The 21,395-nt window shown below is 47.1% G+C and overlaps 1 protein-coding gene and 1 long non-coding RNA gene across 6 annotated transcripts; both read left to right on the forward strand.

Moving 5' to 3' along the window:
* The first annotated feature begins 6,123 nt into the window (after positions 1–6,123).
* LOC147981433 (F-box protein At2g34280-like) lies at positions 6,124–7,530 on the forward strand. Its single transcript, XM_087515968.1, has one exon. The coding sequence runs from the start codon at positions 6,124–6,126 to the stop codon at positions 7,528–7,530; it is 1,407 nt and encodes a 468-aa protein (XP_087372094.1).
* A 9,356-nt stretch (positions 7,531–16,886) lies between these two features.
* On the forward strand, positions 16,887–18,755 carry LOC125549126 (uncharacterized). Of its 5 annotated transcripts, none has more exons than XR_015598928.1 (5): positions 16,887–17,345; positions 17,656–17,723; positions 17,930–18,057; positions 18,327–18,451; positions 18,531–18,755. It is a non-coding gene; the product is annotated as an uncharacterized LOC125549126 (long non-coding RNA). The 5 variants fall into 5 exon arrangements; XR_007301261.2 differs by having other exon boundaries at positions 18,562–18,755; XR_007301260.2 differs by having other exon boundaries at positions 16,891–17,345; positions 18,327–18,755.
* Positions 18,756–21,395: the final 2,640 nt, after the last annotated feature.

Here is a 21,395-nt window from a genome sequence, read left to right on the forward strand (position 1 = left end):
TAAGTACACGCACCGATCTTAGGCTTTCACGTTGCTCGATCTCTTAATTGTTGATTCGTGCAGAGTTTCAAGCTATGGCGGCGGAGCCATGCCCTGTGCTGCCGGACCATCTGATAGAGGACATTCTAGGGCAGCTGCCGGCGAAGTTGGTGCACAGGTGCCGCTGCCTCTCCCGCGCATGGGCCGCCGCGCTCTCGTTGGACGAGTTCGTCGACCGCTACCTCAAGCTGGCCAACCGCCGCAGCTGCCCGAAGATCCTCTTCCTGCAAGACTCGGCGTACCATGGGCCCAAGATGCACATGTGGTCGCCGGAGCACCCTGGCGGCGCACCGCTCATGGACATCCCGCGTGAGCTAGTGCGAAACAGCTTCTCACACAACCCTATAAACCACGGCGCCTAGCAGCCCTCCCGAAAGGCCGGCCAACGGGCAGCCCAGGACACATGGAGTTGGGTCTGAGCTATGTGAGCCTAGGACTTGGCTATGACTCGTGCACGAGGAAGCACAAAGTTGTGCGCATCTATTACCGTAGCTCCAATGTCGGGAAGGACTTTCCTTTATCCGCTACTAGATGCGAGGTCTACGTGATGAATTCCACCGGGCTTAGACCATCGGAGAGAGGCGTCCAAGAGAAAGAGATTTTTTACGGTGCACCGTACTACCTTTGGGACCGGGTAGTATTGAATTATCTTGACCGTTGATTAGCTGGGTAGATTGGTCATTTGTTTGTCTCGTAATTTGTAAAATCTCTAGTCTGAGAGCACCCTCGTCAGGCACTCAGGCCTCGCCGTTGCCGTCGTCGGTCATCTGCGGTGACTGTCCAACAATCAATCACAATTCAGAGCTCACGCCATCTGTTGGCCCTAATGGCGTTGACGTTGGAGCTCCCGTCATTCTGGACACCATTGTCGCCGCTGCCGGCGACGACAACGAGCAGCTATGTTCCGCTTAGTCTGTAACGTCGCTGGCGCTTCTCGTCATGGGCCATGTGTGAGCGTACCTCTTCGCCGAGGTACGTTGTACGTCGAGTCTTCTGCCTAGGCAAGTGTATCGTGAGACGATAGTTCACGTTTGCAAGGAGTTATACTTCATGCATGGGCAACTAAGCATCACTGGGACACTCAATGCTTGTGACAACGGGATCATCTGACGTGTTCCGGCGAAATTAGATCGGCGTCCCTGCCCACTTTTGTGCAGCGGCTGCAGCTGCCGGTTTGATCGTCGGAAAACTATCGGCCGATCACGTATTCATACTGGTGTATCTGGACATGATCAATCAACAAAGGAGGATAGCTTGGCTAGCTTTGTATATGGTGATTTCCTTGGTGCCAAAAATATTGTCGGGCAAGGTCGATCCACTACCTATGCCGGAAACGGATGAATGGTGTCCGGTTAGAAACTTAGAATAGGAGAAGAAAACATATATAGGAGCTTCTGCAAGTAGAGTTTTGGTATTTGTTTTGTGTGTCTTCCAATTTTACTCCTTGAACAAAAAATACTTCTGATTTTGTCTGGTAGTATTGGTTGATCTAGACCATTGAATGGTCGGAAATGAATGGCTCACATTATTTGGATGTACTTTAAAATGTCTCAAGAGAAACCCACAGGTTGGGTAGACAATTCCCAAAAAAGTGTCTTTGCGCATGGCTATATGTATTAACTAGCCCACCGGAAGCTCAGGTTCTTGCCGTCGCCAGAGGAGATGTTCATCGTATTCTTTTCCCTCTCTAACGAGAAATTTGGGACCGTGGCACCGCCGCCGGTTAGCACGGAGAAGAATCTTCTAGTTAGACATCATTTAACGGAGCTTGATGGACACTTATGCCTCTTTTGCACACATGTGTACAACAAATCGCCACGGCGCTATCACATATGGCTCCTACGTGGGTATGAAACCGGCACATGGGATTTGCATTGTCAAATTGACCTGGCAATGGTGTCGCCGGAGGCCTGTAAGTTCATGTACAACGGGTATGGAATCATGCCAGTTGCCATGATCGATAATGGTCAACGCATCATCTTCATACAACCACGCGATCCACCTTCTCACACGCCGAGCTTCAAGCTTTGCGCATATGACCCCGTGACTCGTGATATTGAGAATCTCATGGATGCTACTAGTTCTGTTGCCCATAAAACCATGACCTTAAGGCATGCTGTGTTGTACCAGGAAAGCATGGACTCCCCTGGCAGCGGCAAATGACATCATTTTGGCCGTGTCGTTCGTGATGATGCGATGATTGTCGACGCACGCCCTGAAGACATTTATGTGTGTTTGCCGGAGCTGCTGGACCATGATAGAGAGCAACCTCTGTGATGTACCACAACCTACATGTATCGAGTTTAGTAATTACTGAATAATTCGTGCATGTACCAAGTTTTGCAAAATAAAAATAATACTTCGTATATTTGTTCTCTGCCTTTTATAGTTTAGCTCATACATGTAGTTTTCACCTTGAATACAAATTTGGACATCAGCTCGTGAAACAAAGAAGTTGCATATCCATCTATATCAAATTGTGCGCTCCAGGCATAAAGATATGAGACACTGAGGCATGGCCACAGCCGCCACCTCCTGTTCCAAGAAAAGTTAGCGTTCCTCTGCCTCTCGTCGGCGCCGCCTGTCCGCCTCATCTCCGGTGGCTTTAGAGTCATGGGATCGTGGTGGATCTCGGCCCTTGCTGGCGGGATGGCTCCGTTTTAGATATTTTTTTGAGTTTTGTTAGGGTTTGTGTCCTGCTCAGAAAGGCGAAACGACGACGGCTCTCTGAAGATGGAATAATGTTCTCCCCGCCTAGCCCCGTTCCGGTGGGTGTGTGGAGATTTGTTACCGGTGGATTTGTCTTTGATGGATCTGCTCGGATCTAGTCGTCCCTCGTCTACGTTTATTTCTATCCAGGTTGATTCCTTTCGATCTACGCTACTCTTCATCGGCGGCGGTTGCTGTTTTGGTGCACTGATCCTATGGGGCCTTAGCACGACGACTCCCCGACTGTCTACTACAACAAGGTTTGTCTAGCTCTGGCGAGAGAGGGGTGATGACGGCGGCGCGCCTTCGGCTTTCTTTAGTGCATGTAGTCGTCGTTAGGTGGTCCACGGGTCTGGATGTAATTTTTGTTATTTCTGGTTTCATTGTACTACCATGATAGAAGATAAATAAACTGGAAGTATTCTCACAAAAAAAATCCTAATTCAACTTTTAAATGTTTGACCAAGTTTTTATTTGAGAGAAGTGCATTTTTCAACCCCGAACTCTTGCCCTAGTCTAATTTACAACCCCGAACTTCAATACCATCTAAATTACAATTCTCAACTCTCAAAACCGGTCAGGATTAAACCCTTCCCTCCTTGTTGACTGGTTTTGACCAGGGGCGACCAGTTTTGACCAGTCAACGGGTCCAATCAGCAATGCCACATCAGAAAAAAATTCAAAATTTCAAGAAAATATAATTAAAAATCTGTAAGATCGAGAAAAAATCTGAAATAAAATTTCCCGGGAAAAAAGTTAGCGAAAAAATTTCGAGAACTTTTTCCTGTAATTTTCGGGAAAAAAATAAAAATAATAACTTTTTTTGGAAATTACTTTTTCTAGAAATTTTAACTTTTTTATTTTACATTTTTAAATATTTTTCTTGGGAATTTGAAATTTTTCCCTGGAGTTTTTTTTATTTTAAGTATTTTTTGGTTTTTCATGGAAATATTGATAATTTTGTTTTTCGGGAATTCGTTTTTTATTTTTCCCTGATTTTTTCTAATTTCTTTTCCTGGATTTTTTTCGATTTTACAGATTTAAATTTTTTGCTGACGTGGCATGCTGACTGGACCTGTTGACTGGTCAAAACCGGTCAACAGAGAGGAGAGGGTTGAATCCTAGCCGGTTTTGAGAGTTGGGGGTTATAATTTAGACGGCATTGGAGTTTGGGGTTGTAAATTAGACCAGGGCAAGAGTTCGGGGTTGAAATATGCACTTCTCTCTTTTTATTTACATAATATGATGTATCGACATAGACAGTCTTGAGCCTCCATCCTCGTCATACTGTATTTTTTTGTGGGGATTTGATCAATTTTAAATGGTCATATTTCAAATTTATGATGCTAGCATGGTTTTTCTTTTGTATGAGTTCCTATTTAGTGCCTTCGTAAGCATGGTTTGTTCTGATAGTGGAGCTGTTGTATGCAGTTTGGTTTGTATATTTGTTGATATACGTGACTTTGTTGGTGTTCCCAGCTGGATCTCGCTACTTTCAAGAAAAGCTGGTTGTATGGCATTTTCTCTACATGATGACACATAATTAGTTTGATTAAACCCGACATAAAAATATAGTATATCGATAGTACATTTACTTGTTATTGTAGATATTTTATCTTTGTTGATCCCTAGTTACTACAATTCTTTTAACATGTAATAATTAGGTAATTGCCCGTGCTTTGTAATGGAGCATAAATATTTTAGTGGTTCAACATTAATCATGTCTAACATATAACTCTCAAATCTTTGTGCATGTCACATAGTATTGCCATCTTCTTCTCCCGTGGCTGTGGGCATCCTTTTTGCTCCCTAAAAAGGTCGTGCTTCTCATCCTCATTGTGCCTCGGATCTGGCTAGTAGATAGATAGGGTTTTAGTCCTCGCAGGGGTGGCGTTTGGATGGATGGCGGCGCTTCATTTTCGAGTCAGTCTTTAGGGCTCCGATCCTCCTCAAGTTCGCCCGTTGAGACGGACTAGATGGAGCTTCTGTGTAGATTCCTGCCAGCTCCTCTGGGCAGCGAGGTGAGGGTTTCTCGTCATGCGTACGCAACGGTGATATTTGATGCCAGGTTCTTCAGATCGATTCAAGGATTCAATGGCGATAAATGCGGCTCCAGAACGCTGGTCCTTAGGGGCACGTGCACGAAGACTTCCGGACTATCATCAATAAGGTCAGGCCGGCTCTAGTATGGGAGCGGCGATAGCAAAGCGTCGGTGGCTCCTTCCGGCGGTGGCATTGGTCATTCGGTGGTCCATGGACCTTGATGTAATTGTTATTAAGTTTTAGGTGTTTTGTACTTCCGATGAATCTTTATAATAGATCTAAATCCTTTTCGCAAAAAATAAGCTCATGAGCACGTAGGTCCTTGTTTTTCTCGAGCAGACTCTTGTGCTCCAAGAGCTGCCTTCGCTGTTGATGGTTGTAGCGATGGCAATGGCAAATAGGGTCGAAAGATTGTCTCATGGTTTTAGGGCATCTCCAACATCGACCCGTAAATTTATCCCGCATCCGTCCGCGGATAGGGGGACCAGTCCACAGAAATGGATGCGAGAGGCGGCCATCCGACGTTGCCTGCATATATTTCAACAACTTTTTGAACCAATGGGATGAAATTTGTGCAAACCGGGCGAATTTTTATATTGACCGGAAGAGATTCATGCAAACAAGATGATTTCATAAACTTGATGAAATTCATTACATAACGGGTATGCTTCAACTAAAAGCGGAGCCCGTCCGACTTTGAAGGTATAATTTCGGACATACTTCTAATCTAAACATAAACCAAATTATCGCCAGCGTCTGTTCCCCATGTCCGGCCATGAGCCACGAGAATTGAAGCTTCGCCTTCTCCAATCCCGCCTCGGACGAGGAGGTGGTGCTCTTATATTATGAGACGGAGGGAGTACTTCTCTATTTTCATCCCAATGCAATATGTGATGGGCATCACTAAGGATAAACGACAGCAAAGGCATAAAGAGATAGCGGCAACTAGGTAGATAATTTTGTTTGTCTAAAAATATATAGAAAACTCCTTGAGTATACTTCAAAAATCATCCCACCTCTATGCTTTTGCGCAACATGAATTATCATGTTGTTTGTCGTGCAACATTGCGAAAAAATTCAAAGAATTTGTTGATGTCAACGGGTGTTTGTATGAGAGGTGATTTTTTTCACCGGGTGCAATGCACGGGGCATGTTTGCTAGTAATTTTAAAGTTCGCAAGAGTTGGATAGAACTCTGCATAGGCTTCCTTGTCTTGCGTAAGTCATACTCCAACTTACAGATCAGCCCGTGTGCTGTCCGTACTCTTCGCTAGGTTTGACGCTTCCACGTTGCTCGACGTCTCAATTGTTGATGCGTGCAAACTTCATACCTATGGCGGCGGAGCCATGTCGCCCTGTGCTACCGGACCATCTCATAGAGGACATCCTGGCGCGGCTACCAGCGAAGTCCGTGAACAGGTGCCGCAGCCTCTCCCGCGCATGGGCCGCGGCGCTCTCGTCGGAGGGCTTCGCCGATCGCCACTTCCGGCTGGCCAACCGCGGCAGCTGCCCCAAGATCCTCTTTCTACAACTACAAGGCTCGCCGTACCATGGACCCGAGATGCACGTGTGGTCGCCGGAGCACCACGGCGGTGCAACGCTCATGGACATCCCGCGTGATCTCGCGCCCGACCACTTCTCACGCCACCATGCCCCGCGCCTGGTTACACAGCCATGCCGCGGACTCGTCATCCTCCAAGCTACCACCGGCTCGGAGATTTGCTACGTGTGCAACCCGTCCACCGGTCAAATGGAAGCCCTCCCGGAAGGCCGGCCGACGGGCAGCCGAGTACACATGGAGTCGAATTATCATCGCTATGCCAGCTTAGGGCTTGGCTATGACTCGTGCACCAGGAAGCACAAAGTTGTGCGACTCTACTACCGCGGTTGTAATGCCGGGGAGAAGCTTCCTGTATCTGCCGGATGCGTATGCGAGGTCTATGTGGTGAATTCCACGGGGCTCTGGAGACTGCCGAAGGGAGGCACTCAGGAGAAACCGGCGGGTTGGGCAAGCAAATATGATAGAAGCGTCTTTGTGCATGGACATATCTATTGGCTAGCCCAGCCGAATCTAAAGTTACCGCCCCGAAAGAACATCTTATTCTTCTCCCTCGATAACGAAAATTTTGGCACAATGGCATTGCCGCCACCGCTTAGCTGCGAGGAAAATGACCTCGTTATGCAAAAGCACCATTTAACGGAGCTTGATGGATGCCTGTGCCTCCTCTGTGCAGACATACACAAACGGTGGCCACGACGCTATCACATGTGGCTACTGCGCCGGCATGAAGCTGGCACCTGGGATTTGCATTGTCAAATAGACCTGGACACGGTGTCACCGGTGTCGGCATGCAAGTTCATGTACAACTGGTACGGAATCAGCCCGGTTGCCACGATCGATAATGGCCGACGCATCCTCTTCACAGAAGCACATCCTCCAACCTTTTCCGCATCCCACTTCAAGCTTTGCGCATATGACCCTGTGACTCGTGATATTGAAAACCTCGTGGATGCCACTAACTTTGTTGCCCGTAAAACCATAATCTTAGGGCATGCTGCATTGTACGAGGAAAGCATGGTCTCCCCTGGGCAGCGGCACAAGGACGTTACTTTTGCCATGTCGTTGGTGCTGCGACGGCTGCTGCCGTCGGCGCACGCCCGGAGGAGACTTATGTGTGTTTGTCGGAGCTGGCGTACCATGATAACCATGATAGAGAGCAACCGCTTTAATGTAGCATGACGTTAGTGGAGCATGGCGTGCATGTACCAAGTTTAGGAACTACTGAATAATTCGCACATGTACCACGTTTGCAAAATTCAGAAAGTATATGTTTGTTCTCTGTCTTTTCTAGTTTAGCTCATACATGTAGTTTTGCACCCTGAAGACAAATTTTTGACACCAGCTCTCATGAAACAGAGTAGAACTGCTTGACCAGCTACGAGAAATATAGTTACACATGCATTTGTATTAATTGGTGGGCCCCGGGCATACAGGACGAAACATCGGGTCCATGGAGTTGATCCGATTTGCGGAATTCAGCAGCGCACTCTCCGGTGCCGAAAGCGCGTCTGTCCGCTCCGGCCACTCGCTCGAGTAGCATCGTTGGGCCCTCATGTCCCGGACTCCGCTGAGGCTGCCGCAAGGTCGAGCATGATCAAGATCACTAGATCAGCAAGACGTACTCCTCAAGCTGAGGTTTGACACGATGACCATGTCGAATTGTCGATGCTTGGCGGTCCACCGGGTTGCCTGGCCGTCGTCTTCCCGGAGTGTACCGCTGGCGTGCACCACCATGGAGACGTGCTCCTCGTCCACAACATGCTCCCACTGTCGTGGTGGAAGCTGGTACGGCGGCTGGGCGTCAGGTATGTGCGGAAGATGGTTGTGGTACGTAGCCGCCAAGGCGCTGCGCCGCAAGAGGCCTGCCGGCGGTGACGATACGCACGGGGATGCGGTGGTGCACAAGGTGCTCGATTGAATGCCTACCACACTTAGGGAGGAGAGAGGGAGAGAAAACAATGAGGTGGCGGTCAGCTCAGAACATGGGTAAAAACCATGCCAACTCAATGCACATACCACTTTGAGTTAGGCGAGGTGACCGTAAGCTTCACCGCGCCCGCCCCATGTGGTCTCCAAATAGCTCTGCTGTCGTCCCCCGTGTCGCCCCCCGCTAGGGCGGCCCGGGCGGAACCCTACCCCCTCCGCCGCCGGGCTCCCAACCCCTCCCTCCCCTCCCCTCCGCCGCCGTTGGAAGAGGTCACCGGGCAAACCCCCGGGCGGCTGACGGCGGCGGCGCAGGCCCCCTTCCCTCCCGCGTTCCTTTGGGTGAGGCGGGTCACCCGGGGCGCAGGGGCCCTCCTCCCTGATCTGAGCCGTCGCGGCGGCGCCGCAGATCTGACTCCGGCGACGGCGCAGTGGCAGCGTGGTGATGGGAGGAGGCGGCGGAGCTGCGGGCTTCGTGGAAGATCTGGTGGTGCCGGCTGCTCGGTGGGCGTGCTTGGTCATGGCGGCGTAGGTCGCAGTGGCCGGCGGCGGAACATGGCCCGCGGCAGCGGCGTTGTTCTGACTGGATCCCGGGGCGGCGACCCTGGAGGGTGGCGGCTGGTGAAGCTAGGGCTTCCCGCGGTGGCAATGGTGTGGTGCAGTCCCTGTCCAAGGCGGATCTGTGATGGTGATTTGCTATGGATTGGTTCGGATCAGACGGTGACGAGCGCGCGGGATCCTTCTCGGCGGCTCTCGCGGCTTGGCAAGGCGGGGGGGGGGGGGGAGCCCTCCTCCTAGGCTCCAGTGATGGCACACTCAGGCAGTGGCCGGTGCGTCAGGGCTCCTACGGTGGCACTGTTGTTGCGGTTGGTCGGCGGATCTAGGCGGCTGGATCTGGGCTTTGAAGGCGGTCGAGATGGTGCACAGGTTGTCGGGTGGATTTCTTGGCATGGATCCGGGTGAAAACCTGGTCTTCGGTCGATGGCCGAAGCCGGTGATGACGATGACTTTATCATCGTTTCCTTCATGAAGGCATCATCGAGGTGAAGCTACCAAATCCACTCAATACCTCCGCGGGGAACCCTAGATCAGCTGATCGGATGTTGGCGGCAATCATGTGTCATTACCCCCTTGGGGGCGACATCTTTGGTGGAGCGGTGCTTCATCCTACACATTGATGGCGACGGGTCTCAACGGCGTGACGCAGTGCAGATTCGGAGTTCGATGTGCGAGGATGGACTCGCGCAGGAGGAGGACGTTGTCTGGCATCGTGGTGGCGTCGATGGCAGAGAGACCTGTCACGGTAGATGCAACAGTACAGCTCTGAAGATGGATTGGTGGTAGGTGGCTGCGGCGGCCTCATACCCGGCCGTCCTGGTTGAGGAGTGCGCCGGACTGGTAGGCCCAGGCTATTAGGTGCCCCATACCCGGCAGGCGTCCTAGTTGGGACCTCGGGTCTTAGATGTTTAGGTTTGGCTGCGATGTCTGTTTGGTATTAGGCCCAGGCTATCAGTGCCCCTTCATCAATTGGATAGGTGTAGCGACAGTTGTTGCTTAGACGGTGGCTTTAGTCTTACTGTTGTATGCATTTGTAAGATCTTGTGAGAATAATTAATAAAATGCCATATGCATCGCCCAGATGCAGAGGCCGGGGTCCTCCTCCTTTTTCTAAAATACTTTGAGTTGGCGAGGGACGAGAGTTGTTCAGTTTTGAAAGTTCAACTGCAACTTGTCTTGTTTGAGTTGGAGGAGCAAACCCGTACTTCTCGATTAGTGGAGGGACAAAATATAGACTTTTTCATATGGTATATATCTATATTTATATCTATATCAATATAAAAAGACTCAAAGGGGCAGATCCAATTAATCTCGGCCATCAAATCATGTCAATCCAACGACCTAGACTACTTCAATGTCGAGCGCTCAACACGTTTAGCGTGCAGTTAATTTCATGCCAAATATAGTGTTAATCACATAATAACACGTAAATAATATCATACTTAATATCTGCATGCACTTAATATACTTTCAAATTAACGTGAATTGCACGTACACATTGACTAGTATGTACAGGAAATTTACTAGTCCCCAGTATAACTACTACTTTCTCCATTCTGAATTATAAGATGTTCTAGCTTTCTATTGAATCAAACTTCTTTTAATCCAAATATTTAATCAGCTTCGTAGAAAATTAAATGGACATCGTTTTACTTTGTAAGGTTACTTAGGGCATTCATGCGCATGGTTTGGTCTGATTGTTGAGTTTGTGAGGTGAATATGGGTTACACAATGGCCAAGCTAAGCTGTTAGGTGATCAACATATCCTATATACTTAAGAAGTTCACCCTTACTACTTGATTTATCTCAACATGCAAAGTAGACACGTCAGCATCCAATCACAGCTAGCCACGTCACACATCATGAAGTCCCACACAGCCCACCTCCAGAGGTCATTTACTCGGAAAAAAAATCTGTCTCAATCATTCCCCACGCGGCCACGCCCTGGTCAGACCAGGAGAATCCTGTGATTTTTTCTACTCCGACTCCTCCTCCTCTAGCCGCGAGCCTCCCTCGCCGGTGGTCAGCCACCTCCTTATCCGATTCCTTCGCCGCGGACCACGGATGGCCAGATCTGCAGCTCATGGGTTGAACACCTGCACTGCAATCCCCCTTGCACTGGCTCCACCTTTCTCTTCCTCTTCCACTTCCTCTTTCTCTTCCTCTTCCCCTTCCTCTTCCACTTCCTCTTTTAATTGCCAACCAATCCGGCCTCCCAGCCCCATCTTCTTGGTTCACCTAAGAAATCTTCCACCTGTTCAAGTCGCCGGCTCCAAGGCTGCCATCCACGCCAAATCGCTGGCCGCTAGCACTGCGCCCAACAGCCACTGCTCGGCTCCTTGCACCTGCCGCTGCTCGACGGATCCGAGGGGGGCGAGAAGGACAGGGCGTGTGGCAGCTGTGAGGGAAAGAGAAGCAGGTTACCATGGGGGCGTGTGGGACAAATCTCTAATGTACTCCCTCCGTAAACTAATATAAGAGCGTTTAGAATACTAAAGTAGTGATCTAAACACTCTTATATTAGTTTACAGAGGGAGTACCAGGTTAGTCCAGATTACACTCTCGCCAACTCCAATCCTCATCTATTGTCTTGCTGGTTTGCCACTGATCTAGGTATATAAGATGCCATTTCTCATACGTTTGTTGCTTTGTTCATACATGAGTGAATACATCCACTGCTATGGAACCATGTACATAAATTTTTTGCATTCCTCTGAATTCCATTGACTCGAGTGAATGCATGCACCCAAATCTGAACATTATTTTTTTATTGATTTGCACATACACCTACAAATCTTTATCCTGTTGGATTCATTGAAAACACACAGTTCTTAAGATTCCTGTATATCTCATTTAGACTTGAGGTGGCTACTTCTTATGATTCTCCATGTATCAGTTCCCTCGGTGATACAGTTTATTTATTATTGTATTGCCTTCAGATCTAATGGTTACAACTTTTATTGTCCTGTGTTTCAAGGTTCAACATAAGCATCTGGTGGATTGGTAAAATATGCCTGAGTTTCTTTTTTGACTTTTCAGGATCCTTGCTTGCTGGCATGCACATCAATTATTAGCCAAAATTTAATACTAAAGTGGGTGAAGTTTCTGCACATGGTTGTTAGTCAGCTGTAAATATTGCAGCATTTCAACCAAGTCTATAGAGGCAAGTAATTTGATTGCCAGGTATATCTACACATGGAATTATAAGTTGGGCAGTTTATGTTTATCAACATGTGATCCTCTTTTTTCATAGATGATCGTCTTAACGTGTTCAACACACTGATTAGATTTTCGTCAACTGTTTCAGTATGCTGCTTGTGGCTTTTATGGCTGTCATATTTTGGCCTGACAACAGTTTCCTACATCATTATTGCCTATAGGATTCCTTCGCTTGAATCGTGGTCTCTAGAACTATTCTGCAAGATTTGGTATGTACGCTCCCTGTTGGTCTACTACTCAAATCTGAAAATTTTGTATGTCCTTGGTAACAACTTATTCCTCTCACTATTTATATATTTTGAACCCACTGATATCTTTATCACTAATTCCATCCTCCTCTTCTTTTCATCATAGCCAAGAATCAACAACATGCGCACCGGGACATTCACAATATATGCTAATGACCACCAAATTTCACCTTCATCCAGTGTTGTAAATCAATAAAATAAATATATGCTAGGATCTGAATTCCAGTCATTTTGGTAGGGCCTCAAAAGCATTAGAGTTTCTCATACAACGGTTGCATGTCATGGAAGCAATCTTAATGACTCTCAGCCCATGAAGCGGCATGGTTGCAAAGAATGACAGGACTGAACGGCCGATGGCCATCATACAATCTGGTAGGTCTATGCCCAATCCTGCTTCTTCTATCTTTCTTTCTTGGATAGAAACTAAAACATTTAAATGTTTCCTTTTGAGAATAAATATAGCGTGGTATATTATTTCTTTCATTATCATTGGTGCATAACTTTATATGACTTCCTTAGTAAGAAACTACTTTGATCCCGCAACAACTGCTCTATTGTTGGATAGATTTGGATTATTCGAACGTCTAGGGAATGCATAATGGCTTAAACAAGAAGGTAAGTAATGAATTTGCGCGGGGTAAATATTCTGGATGTTTAAAGACGTGACATTGTCCAATAACATGTTGAACCCAACTATCATCTTGAGGGTTGTACCAAGATCATGTGGTTTTCACTTTCTCTCAGTTTACTTATGTTACTAATGCATGTTTCTTCTTTAGTACGAGTATTAATATTGTCAGCCATCATTCCTTGCCTATTAGGAAAACTGGAGAACATATATATCTTGCAAACAATTTGTTCCAAGTCTGCTGAATACACTACCAAGTGAGTTGAACCAAGGATTCCCCTGCTAAATTTGTGGTTGTACCTCTTTTTCCCTCCTGTACCTATCTACCAATTTTTTTGTTCACTTATCTAACATTTAAAATAGGCCATATAGCCTATAAATAATCATACTGTCAGACACTGGCGGACCTCCCCGGTGGGCAGGGTATGGCGCCTGCCATACCTTAATTTTGAGCAAAAAAAATTTATATGTATGCATCGATACAGAGGCTGCCTTGTCCATCGATCGCTAATAGAAAAGGCTGCATCGTCGTTCACTCGTTCTTATGGGCCAACGCGGCCAGTGGCCTGATGGGCCGAGACAGCCAGCCAGCCACGAAACGACGAGTCACGGCTGGCCTGGCCAGGTTCGAGCGTAGGATTTTCTCTCGTCTTGATCACTACTCGACCTTTCGACACGACGCTACGCGGCAACCCTAGTGCGCGGCGGCGGCGGCTGGCCAGGTCGCCAGGAGCCCAGGAGGCAGTAGCGGCGGCAGCGGCAGCGGCAGCGGCGACTGCCCAGGGTGGCGGCACCGCGGGAGCAAGTGACGGCGGCGCAAGCCGGGGCCTAGGCGCCTAGCGGCGGCGGCGGCAGCGGTCCGGTAGTCCGGCCACTTCTGACTCCGGCGCAGTTCCGGCCAGATTGCAAGAAGATGGATAAGAAAGAAAAGGGAATAAAGGAAAGGGTAGGAGGTAATTTTTGAACTTCTCTGAATTTTTATAGCAAATTTATCAGTAGCTGTAGCTTGAAGCAGATTGTAGATTTGTAATGACCGAATGGATGATATTTTAACAGTAGCTTAAAGCAGATTTGTAACAAAATTTAACAGCAGCTTGAAGCCTTAAATTCAATGTGCATAAGCTTGCTAGACTCACAGAGATTTATCATGAGGATTTCTCAGATTATGAACGTGACCATATAGTTGATAACCTAGGGCTATTCATTATCCATATGAGAAGAATTGAAGACTTTAGAGCTTGTCATGATATTGCAAGCCTAGCTACAAAGATGGTTGAACTTGAAAGCATGTTATGTTTCCCGCTGTTTATCGTCTCACTGAGTTGGCATTGCTACTCCCGGTAGCGACGGCAACAGTTAAAAGAGCCTTCTCATCAATGAAAATCATCAAGACTTAGTTGCGCAGCAAGATGTCTGATGGCTGGCTTAATGGTAAAATTAAGAAAGATTTTCAGAAGGAGGGTAGGGCACTGCCATTGCCTGTGTCTACATTTTTATTGTATTTGGTTATTGGTTTGTAGTGAGCATTGTTAGTATGTATTGACTCCTTTGATTCGCATAAAAAAATTCTAGTGAGACTTCGCCCCACCTTAATTTTTTTTCATGGTCCGCCTCTGCTGTCAGAGAAAGCTTGGAGCAAGGGAGCTGTCAAGTGCATATTTTTTTGCACGATGTATATAGCTTTTAAGGCTAGCAGAACCTTAAGAAAAAGCTTAAAGTAAGGATGCATGTAGATCTGTCAAGCATGCATGTACATGTAGTGTTTAAGGCTACCAGAACCTTCATATGTCCATTTGTTGTATATAGTTATATCTGATGATATTGTATGAAGATTAGTTGCTCTCTATTGGCCAAATTACGGCTGTAGTTCCACATGTTTGCCAGACATGGAAATCCTATGGGAATTTTTATTGTATAATAATAATAGTTACTAATAATTATTAGTCAGTATTTGGTTTTCATTTGACAGTACTTGCCTTTCATTTGACATGCCTCATGCTTCCACGCTTAGAAAAATAATAAGGTACAAGTTAACCTACTAATGGTGTCCTACACAAATGCCCCGCAGCAACGCGCGGGGTATTATCTAGTTATGAGAATATAGTACCCCAAATGTTATTCAACAAAAAATAGCTTCACTTTAAAGTTTCAGTCTTATGTACACCTTTGTGTTAATTCGTTGATGTTAAATTGACAGCTACGTTAGATGTGAAATGTTATTGATATTATGTTTGTGGTTTGTGCCGCAAATGAGTTGTGAAATGATGAATGCAAAGCAATAATGTCATTTTGTTGTCTATATTTTGTGATGTGTCCTGCTCATTGCTTAGAGTATATGGCTACAAAATTCAGCATTTGGCATTCCCCATAACGGGGTTAGGGCCATGCGGTGTGTCCATTCCACATATAGAACGACAAAGACCACCTACTGATAAGGACAAACCAATGTTGACCTGAGTGAGGCACACTCCCTACTCAATTCCCGAGATTTCATTTTCTTTTTAATTTATGAATATAAACATCATCTCGATATATGCCAAAATTATCCCATTCAAATCATTTACCATAGGCCAAAAGTGTTTCTCGTCTTTGATAGAAACCATCTCTTACGAGTCATTATGGAAACCTGATGTAAGCCAAATACATCCCCGCCTCGAACCCTCTCAATTCCAATCCCAATGGAGGCTCACAATTCCGAAAATCTCGGGCTAAAGTGTGTGAGGAATTTCATGGTTTGATTAAAGTTTATGTTGGATGTGGCTCTATGGTGCGTTTTAGGCTCAATTGGTGGCATGGGGATGCCCCGTTTTGCCACTCCTTCCCGATTTTTTTCCGTATTTCTCGGATCACTCAAACCCCATCTCGAGCTTGCAGCCAGGAACTAGGATCTAGGTTTCAGGCGAGTTGCCACCTGCAGAGCTGGCCAAAATGCAGGAGCTCACTGCTATTTTTTTGTCCCTCTCGCCGACCCCGGACCGCCTGTCCTGGCCCCATACTCCTTCTGGCTCCTTTTATGTTAAACCCCCCCCTCTCTCTCTCTCTCTCTCTCAAGTTAATGCATGGTTGTTCCTCCTCTCGTTACAACTTACAAGGGTCTTTGCTAAGTTGGGTTGGTGTTGTGTTTGATCGTGGATGAATGTTAGCTAGAACCCGAATAATTTTGACGGGTTATATACCTACTTACAAGGTAGTATGGCTAAGTTACGTCAGTTATTTTGGCCTGCCTTTGTTTCTTTATTATCTTGGGCTTTCTAGACTACTAAGAATAAATTTACTATTGGAAAATGTTTCCTAACTGCCTTGTTGATTGCCTGTTAAAAATGGTTGATCTTCTGCAAGAGTGGATGCCTCTTGCTAAGGCCACAGGCTCCACTGCTTTGTTTTGTGATCTTCTCTAAGATCTGCGCCTCCGCTGTCGCCCTTAGCCCTTCAACTTTTAGACCCGGGGATTAAGTTTATGTCTTTGGCTTGTTTCCTTCGGCATGTGCGTGTTCTCCACACTGACTCTATTTAGCCGAGCAATCGCGTGACATGGGTGGTTTGGCGGGTGTAAAACCATTAGTATTTGCAAACTTGACAAGTCATAATGATGTAGTAAAGGTGACGCGCCTACTCCTCATGGTACCTCCAACTCATAGAGAAAACTCCCAAAACATGTGAACCACATGTAGGCATCATTTTTAAAAGCAAATTTTAAAGGAAAATCCTTTGTTGGCTGAGTATTTAACAGAAAATTTTACACATTAAGGACAGTAAAACTGAGCCTAAATCGAGCTCTCTCAGCGATTAGCGTTTACGGCCGTCCGTTTTCGCGATTTGAACGTTCCTGGCCGTCAGATTTAGTGTGTAGAGCGATCTGTCCCGCAACCTGGCCCATCTGTCCTGTGGGCTGCTACTCCAGAGGCCGAAACGAAGGCTTCTTGTGCACTGGGCCCGTCGGCCAGCCCATTCTACCGCGTGGGCTCGATCCATCGAAGGAGCGACGCGGGTGGTCTTCCTCCATCCCATCTCGAGCCTCCCGAGGGATTGCGGCGCAAGTGGGGATCAATCTCAGGCGAGGCTTGCCATTGATCCGGTGCTGGAGGGATCGACCCGAGGCGAGGCATCCAGCCTCGATCCGGTGCGACGCGCACGAGATCCGGCGATCGACAGGATCCCGCCCATAGCAGATGGGCGACGTTTCCTCTTTGCCGTCGCCGTTACTCCTTGCCGCACCCACTCGTGGCCGTGGTGGCCAGGGTTCGCCTCCGCCTCCGACCTCGGCGCGGCCCCTCCTCCCGCTTGCCTCCCCTCCCCCAGCAACGAGGAGGAGCACCCGGTGCCCCCGCCCTCGAGCTCGCCGACTGCGACGTCCTCCGGCCCAAGTTTGCTGCTACTGCTCCTCCTCTCCTCTGTCCTCGTCTTCCCCAAGCATTAAGGTAATCTCACCTCTCATCAGCTGTCCTCTGCGATCTGCATTCCTGATTCCTCTGATGATTTGGATGGTATCTCACCAACATGTTGATTTGAGTAAAGAAATAAGGAATAATTTGAATACTTTAATGTCGGATTATTATACAAGTTTGAAATTTGTTTCAATCACTCAAAGGTTCTTTGCTTATTGTAAATTAAATCTTCTAGCTGGTTATATCATGTACCTTGTGCATCTTGAATACAATCTCACCAAGTATATTATTTGATATCTTTTGTTTTTTCACTGAATGTCAGTAACAGAGAACTATTCAACAGGTCGCTTGGTGAACAGAGAGGGGCTGCAGGGGGAAGAGCCAGGCAAGTTCAAATCTTGGGAGCTCAAGGTTTGTTCATCTGACACATCCCTGCTACAGTGCAGTTCTCTACCATTAGATGGCAATTGATTGTCTTCTTGTGGTTTGCTAATTGCAGAACAATAGGTTGCCGTAAAAGAACAGAGTTTCAATTTTAATCTACGCATGTCCTTTTGCCAACTATTGTCATGACCATACCTTACAATCTTTTGTTGATGCATTTATCTATTATCTAGGTATTTGAAAAGACTTTCATGTTCAAGTGGGCTTCTTTAGATCTGTTGATGCCAGTTAGATTTCTATTTGCTGCAGCGACAAAGCATGATATATATGTTATCTTCCTGTTGGCCGTGCATAATCAAGTGTAAGTAATCCTTATTTATTTACTATTAAACATCATTGGAACTATATCTAATATCTACAAGCCTAAAATATCACTATTTGGGTAGTTCAGTGGTTGAAAATAGTACTATGTCCTAGAAGAATTTTTTATAGTTAAGTACATTTTTTTTAAACACGGGCATAGGCAGATTACAATTTAAATTGTGAAACTAAATTTGGAATAAGTATGAACTAAGCACGATGCTATATACGCAAGGGTTTCTTAATGCTCTGTCATGCTTTTTTGCACAGTTTTTCTATAATGGACGTGATGCTCCATCAGCTTCCACATGCAGCACTTGGAAAAGTTGTTAATGGTGGAAAAAATGATTTGAACAATTATTAAGACATAAATGAGATGCAAAAGCATACTGATGGTTAGTATTTACTTGGTACCAGCCATTTGCAGTAATGTCAGTACTTATGTAACAAATACTTCTATCGTCATCGTTGTAGATCGAATAACCATACATTCCTTTCTCGGCAGCTCCTGAGAGAAGACGAATTCACTGTTTCAGAAGGAAGGGAGCCCCTTAGTTTTACCTACATTCTTAAACACCCAAATACTATTTTATTATGATGTTTTTTAAACAACCAAAAGCATGAGAGAACATCGAATTCTTGATTGCTAACAAAGGAGCACAATACAAGTTGATGGAGAGAAATACTGTTTTATTCTGATGTTTTTTTAAAGTGCGCAACTGATAATGTATCGAAGTGGTACACCTAGAAGATAAATCTCAATATGCGGCGATGTTTGTAGATATTAAAAAGGAAATTTTGCTAGCTACACGAAATTTTTCTCATTGAATATATTAATTTATTATGATGTTTAGTTGCTACAATTTTGTGCTGGTTATTCCATCTTAGAAGGCAAATTGTCCAATTGTATGCTGATAGCCTAACTAAGGTCGTTGGCTCTCCATGTTGTTTGGCACAAATGATTGTGAAACGTCCCATTGGTCGTGAAAAGTTGAACTGGTGATCTCAAGAGAGAAATTCAATGTAGCTGAATTACAACTTTTTCTGTTGCCTATTAGTCTCATCTCCTACAGGAAAGGCTAAATTGCCAGTGCTTATACTCATAACCAGTCTCCTATGTACGCCTACTTTGTGTTTTTGATAACTACCAAATCATAAAGAATACTATTTTATGCTCTATTACTATAGTCTATATAGAATGCCCCTTTATAGGGCTGAATTATCCCAAGTTATGGCTATGCATTGACCACTGTTATCCTATGTATGCGTTGCGCTTTCAATGAGGCAGCTTCTTACAATATTAGGGGAAATCATCTATGATGCTGCCTTGATAATGATCAATTACCAAAAGGAATATCGAGCAATGTCTCAAAACTCCAGATCCAATCCCCTCATGTGTAAGACCTAAAGTTGAACCAAATTCAAGCTAAGACCCAAGTTTAACAAACTCAGTCCTCTCCCACCATTGCATTATTTGAATCTTTTACGGTCGTCCAATATACAAATGTAACTTCAATGTTTTTCTGCCACTATGTTTTATGACTATATATTTATAGAAATTATATCATTCCATTGAAAAAATAGACGGGCACGGCAACACGTGCCATCGATGATCTAGTAAGGGTTAAGAGGGATGTCACTTCACTTGTTTGTGTATACATTGGCTGATTGCGCCTCAGTTTTCTCTAATACGAGATGTAATGGAAAACTGCAAAATGAAAACTTCATCAAAAAAAATTGAGCCAAACTGGATCATCATTTCATTATGGAAAAAGTCATCCAAATTGAACCGGTTCTGTTTCAGAAAAAAAATACACAATTGTGGGTGACAGATGCTGTTTTTTTTGAATGTTGGCAGGAGAGCTGCCAAATTCATTGATCAGAAGGAGGTATAACAAGAACACCCCAAAGGAGAAATGCACCGCAAAGGCAAGTGCCAAAAAAGAAGAGAAAAAAGGTTGCTCGGTTTATCAAGGAAAACCGGACAAAAACCTTAAACAACACCTAGCTAGACTAGGCCTAAAGCATCACAACATATACAATACGCCAGAAGGCCAACACCCCACAACACGTCCGGCCGGGCACTCGAGCGTCTCGCCGCTACCAGAGTACACACCGAAACCGCCGTATCAATCCGGGCTGCCACAAGCATCTCCGCGAATCTCGACGGCACCGAGGAGGAACGCTATGTCTGGTAGAGCAAACATATGCCGCCTTGATCCCACGAGGTTGGTTGACATAACTCGCCTAGCGAAGCTTGCATATGGAGGATGCTTCCGCTGCTTCCACAGAGAAGTCATGCTAGCCGCCGTCGACCACCTCCGCAATCCCTGAGTCTCTCTGACCGAGTCCACCACCAAGACGATGTCCCCAAGAGGAAATACGGAACTGAGCAAAGCCGGTAGCGTCGCCATCGTCCGATCCGAAAGGCCGGATCTAGGGTTTCCCCATGGCATGTGGGAAAAGGGTGGGAGGACTACAACATCGATGCCTTCGACAAGGGAACGGTACGCGTAGGCGCCGTCATCGATGACTTCGGTCGCAACCGAAGTTCGACTTTCGCCGGCAGCCAGGCGCACCCCAACCCATGATTCGGCCAGCCAATCCGGCCAACCCCCTCCACAACGGCGAGCACATCACCACATCTCGGCCCTGCGCAGCACGCAGCAAGGACCCCAGCCGCCGCAGGCCCGCAGAAACCCAGATTGGGCCCTGCCGCCTGTGGATCTCACGTCTCCGGCAGATCCGGAGCCACCTCACGCACCTCTGCACCAAGCTACCTCACGCAGATTCACTCCAGGCTCACCTTGTACACGGCGAGAACTGGCCGCCCGTCCGCTGGGCCACCGAGGGGCGCACGCACACCACAGGGGCCGACGGAGCCTGCAAGGCCACCACCAGCAGATCTGCGCTGGGGGTGCCGTTCGCGCGCATCCTCCGCCCTGCACGCAGCCACACCGTGCTAGGAGCGCCGCCTGCGCACCTCGCGCACGCACTGTCCCGGATCCGTCGGCCGCGACCGCACTGCGCCCTCCTGCGTCCTGCCGCGCCCAGACACGCGCCTCAGGCCGCGCCCGCCGTGTCCAGCCACGCGCCTCAGGCCGCGTCCGCCGCGCCCAGTTGCGCGCCTCCGGCCGCGCCCGCTCGCCGCTCCGCCCGCGCCCCCTCACCTTGGCTGAGCACCCCGCGCTGCTTAGACCTCGCGGGAGGCGGAAAAAGAAGGGCCCCGCCGCCACCGACGCCGCGCGGGCTTTGCCCGGCAGCGCCCGCCGGCGGCGGCGAGGGGAGGGAAGGCTGGAGAGGAGGGGTTTTCCCGACGGCTAGGTTTTCGCCCGGGTC

This window comes from Triticum urartu, chromosome 3A, assembly GCF_056163025.1.
Source record: "Triticum urartu cultivar PI428250 chromosome 3A, HENAU_Tu73, whole genome shotgun sequence".
Lineage (NCBI taxonomy): Eukaryota > Viridiplantae > Streptophyta > Magnoliopsida > Poales > Poaceae > Triticum > Triticum urartu.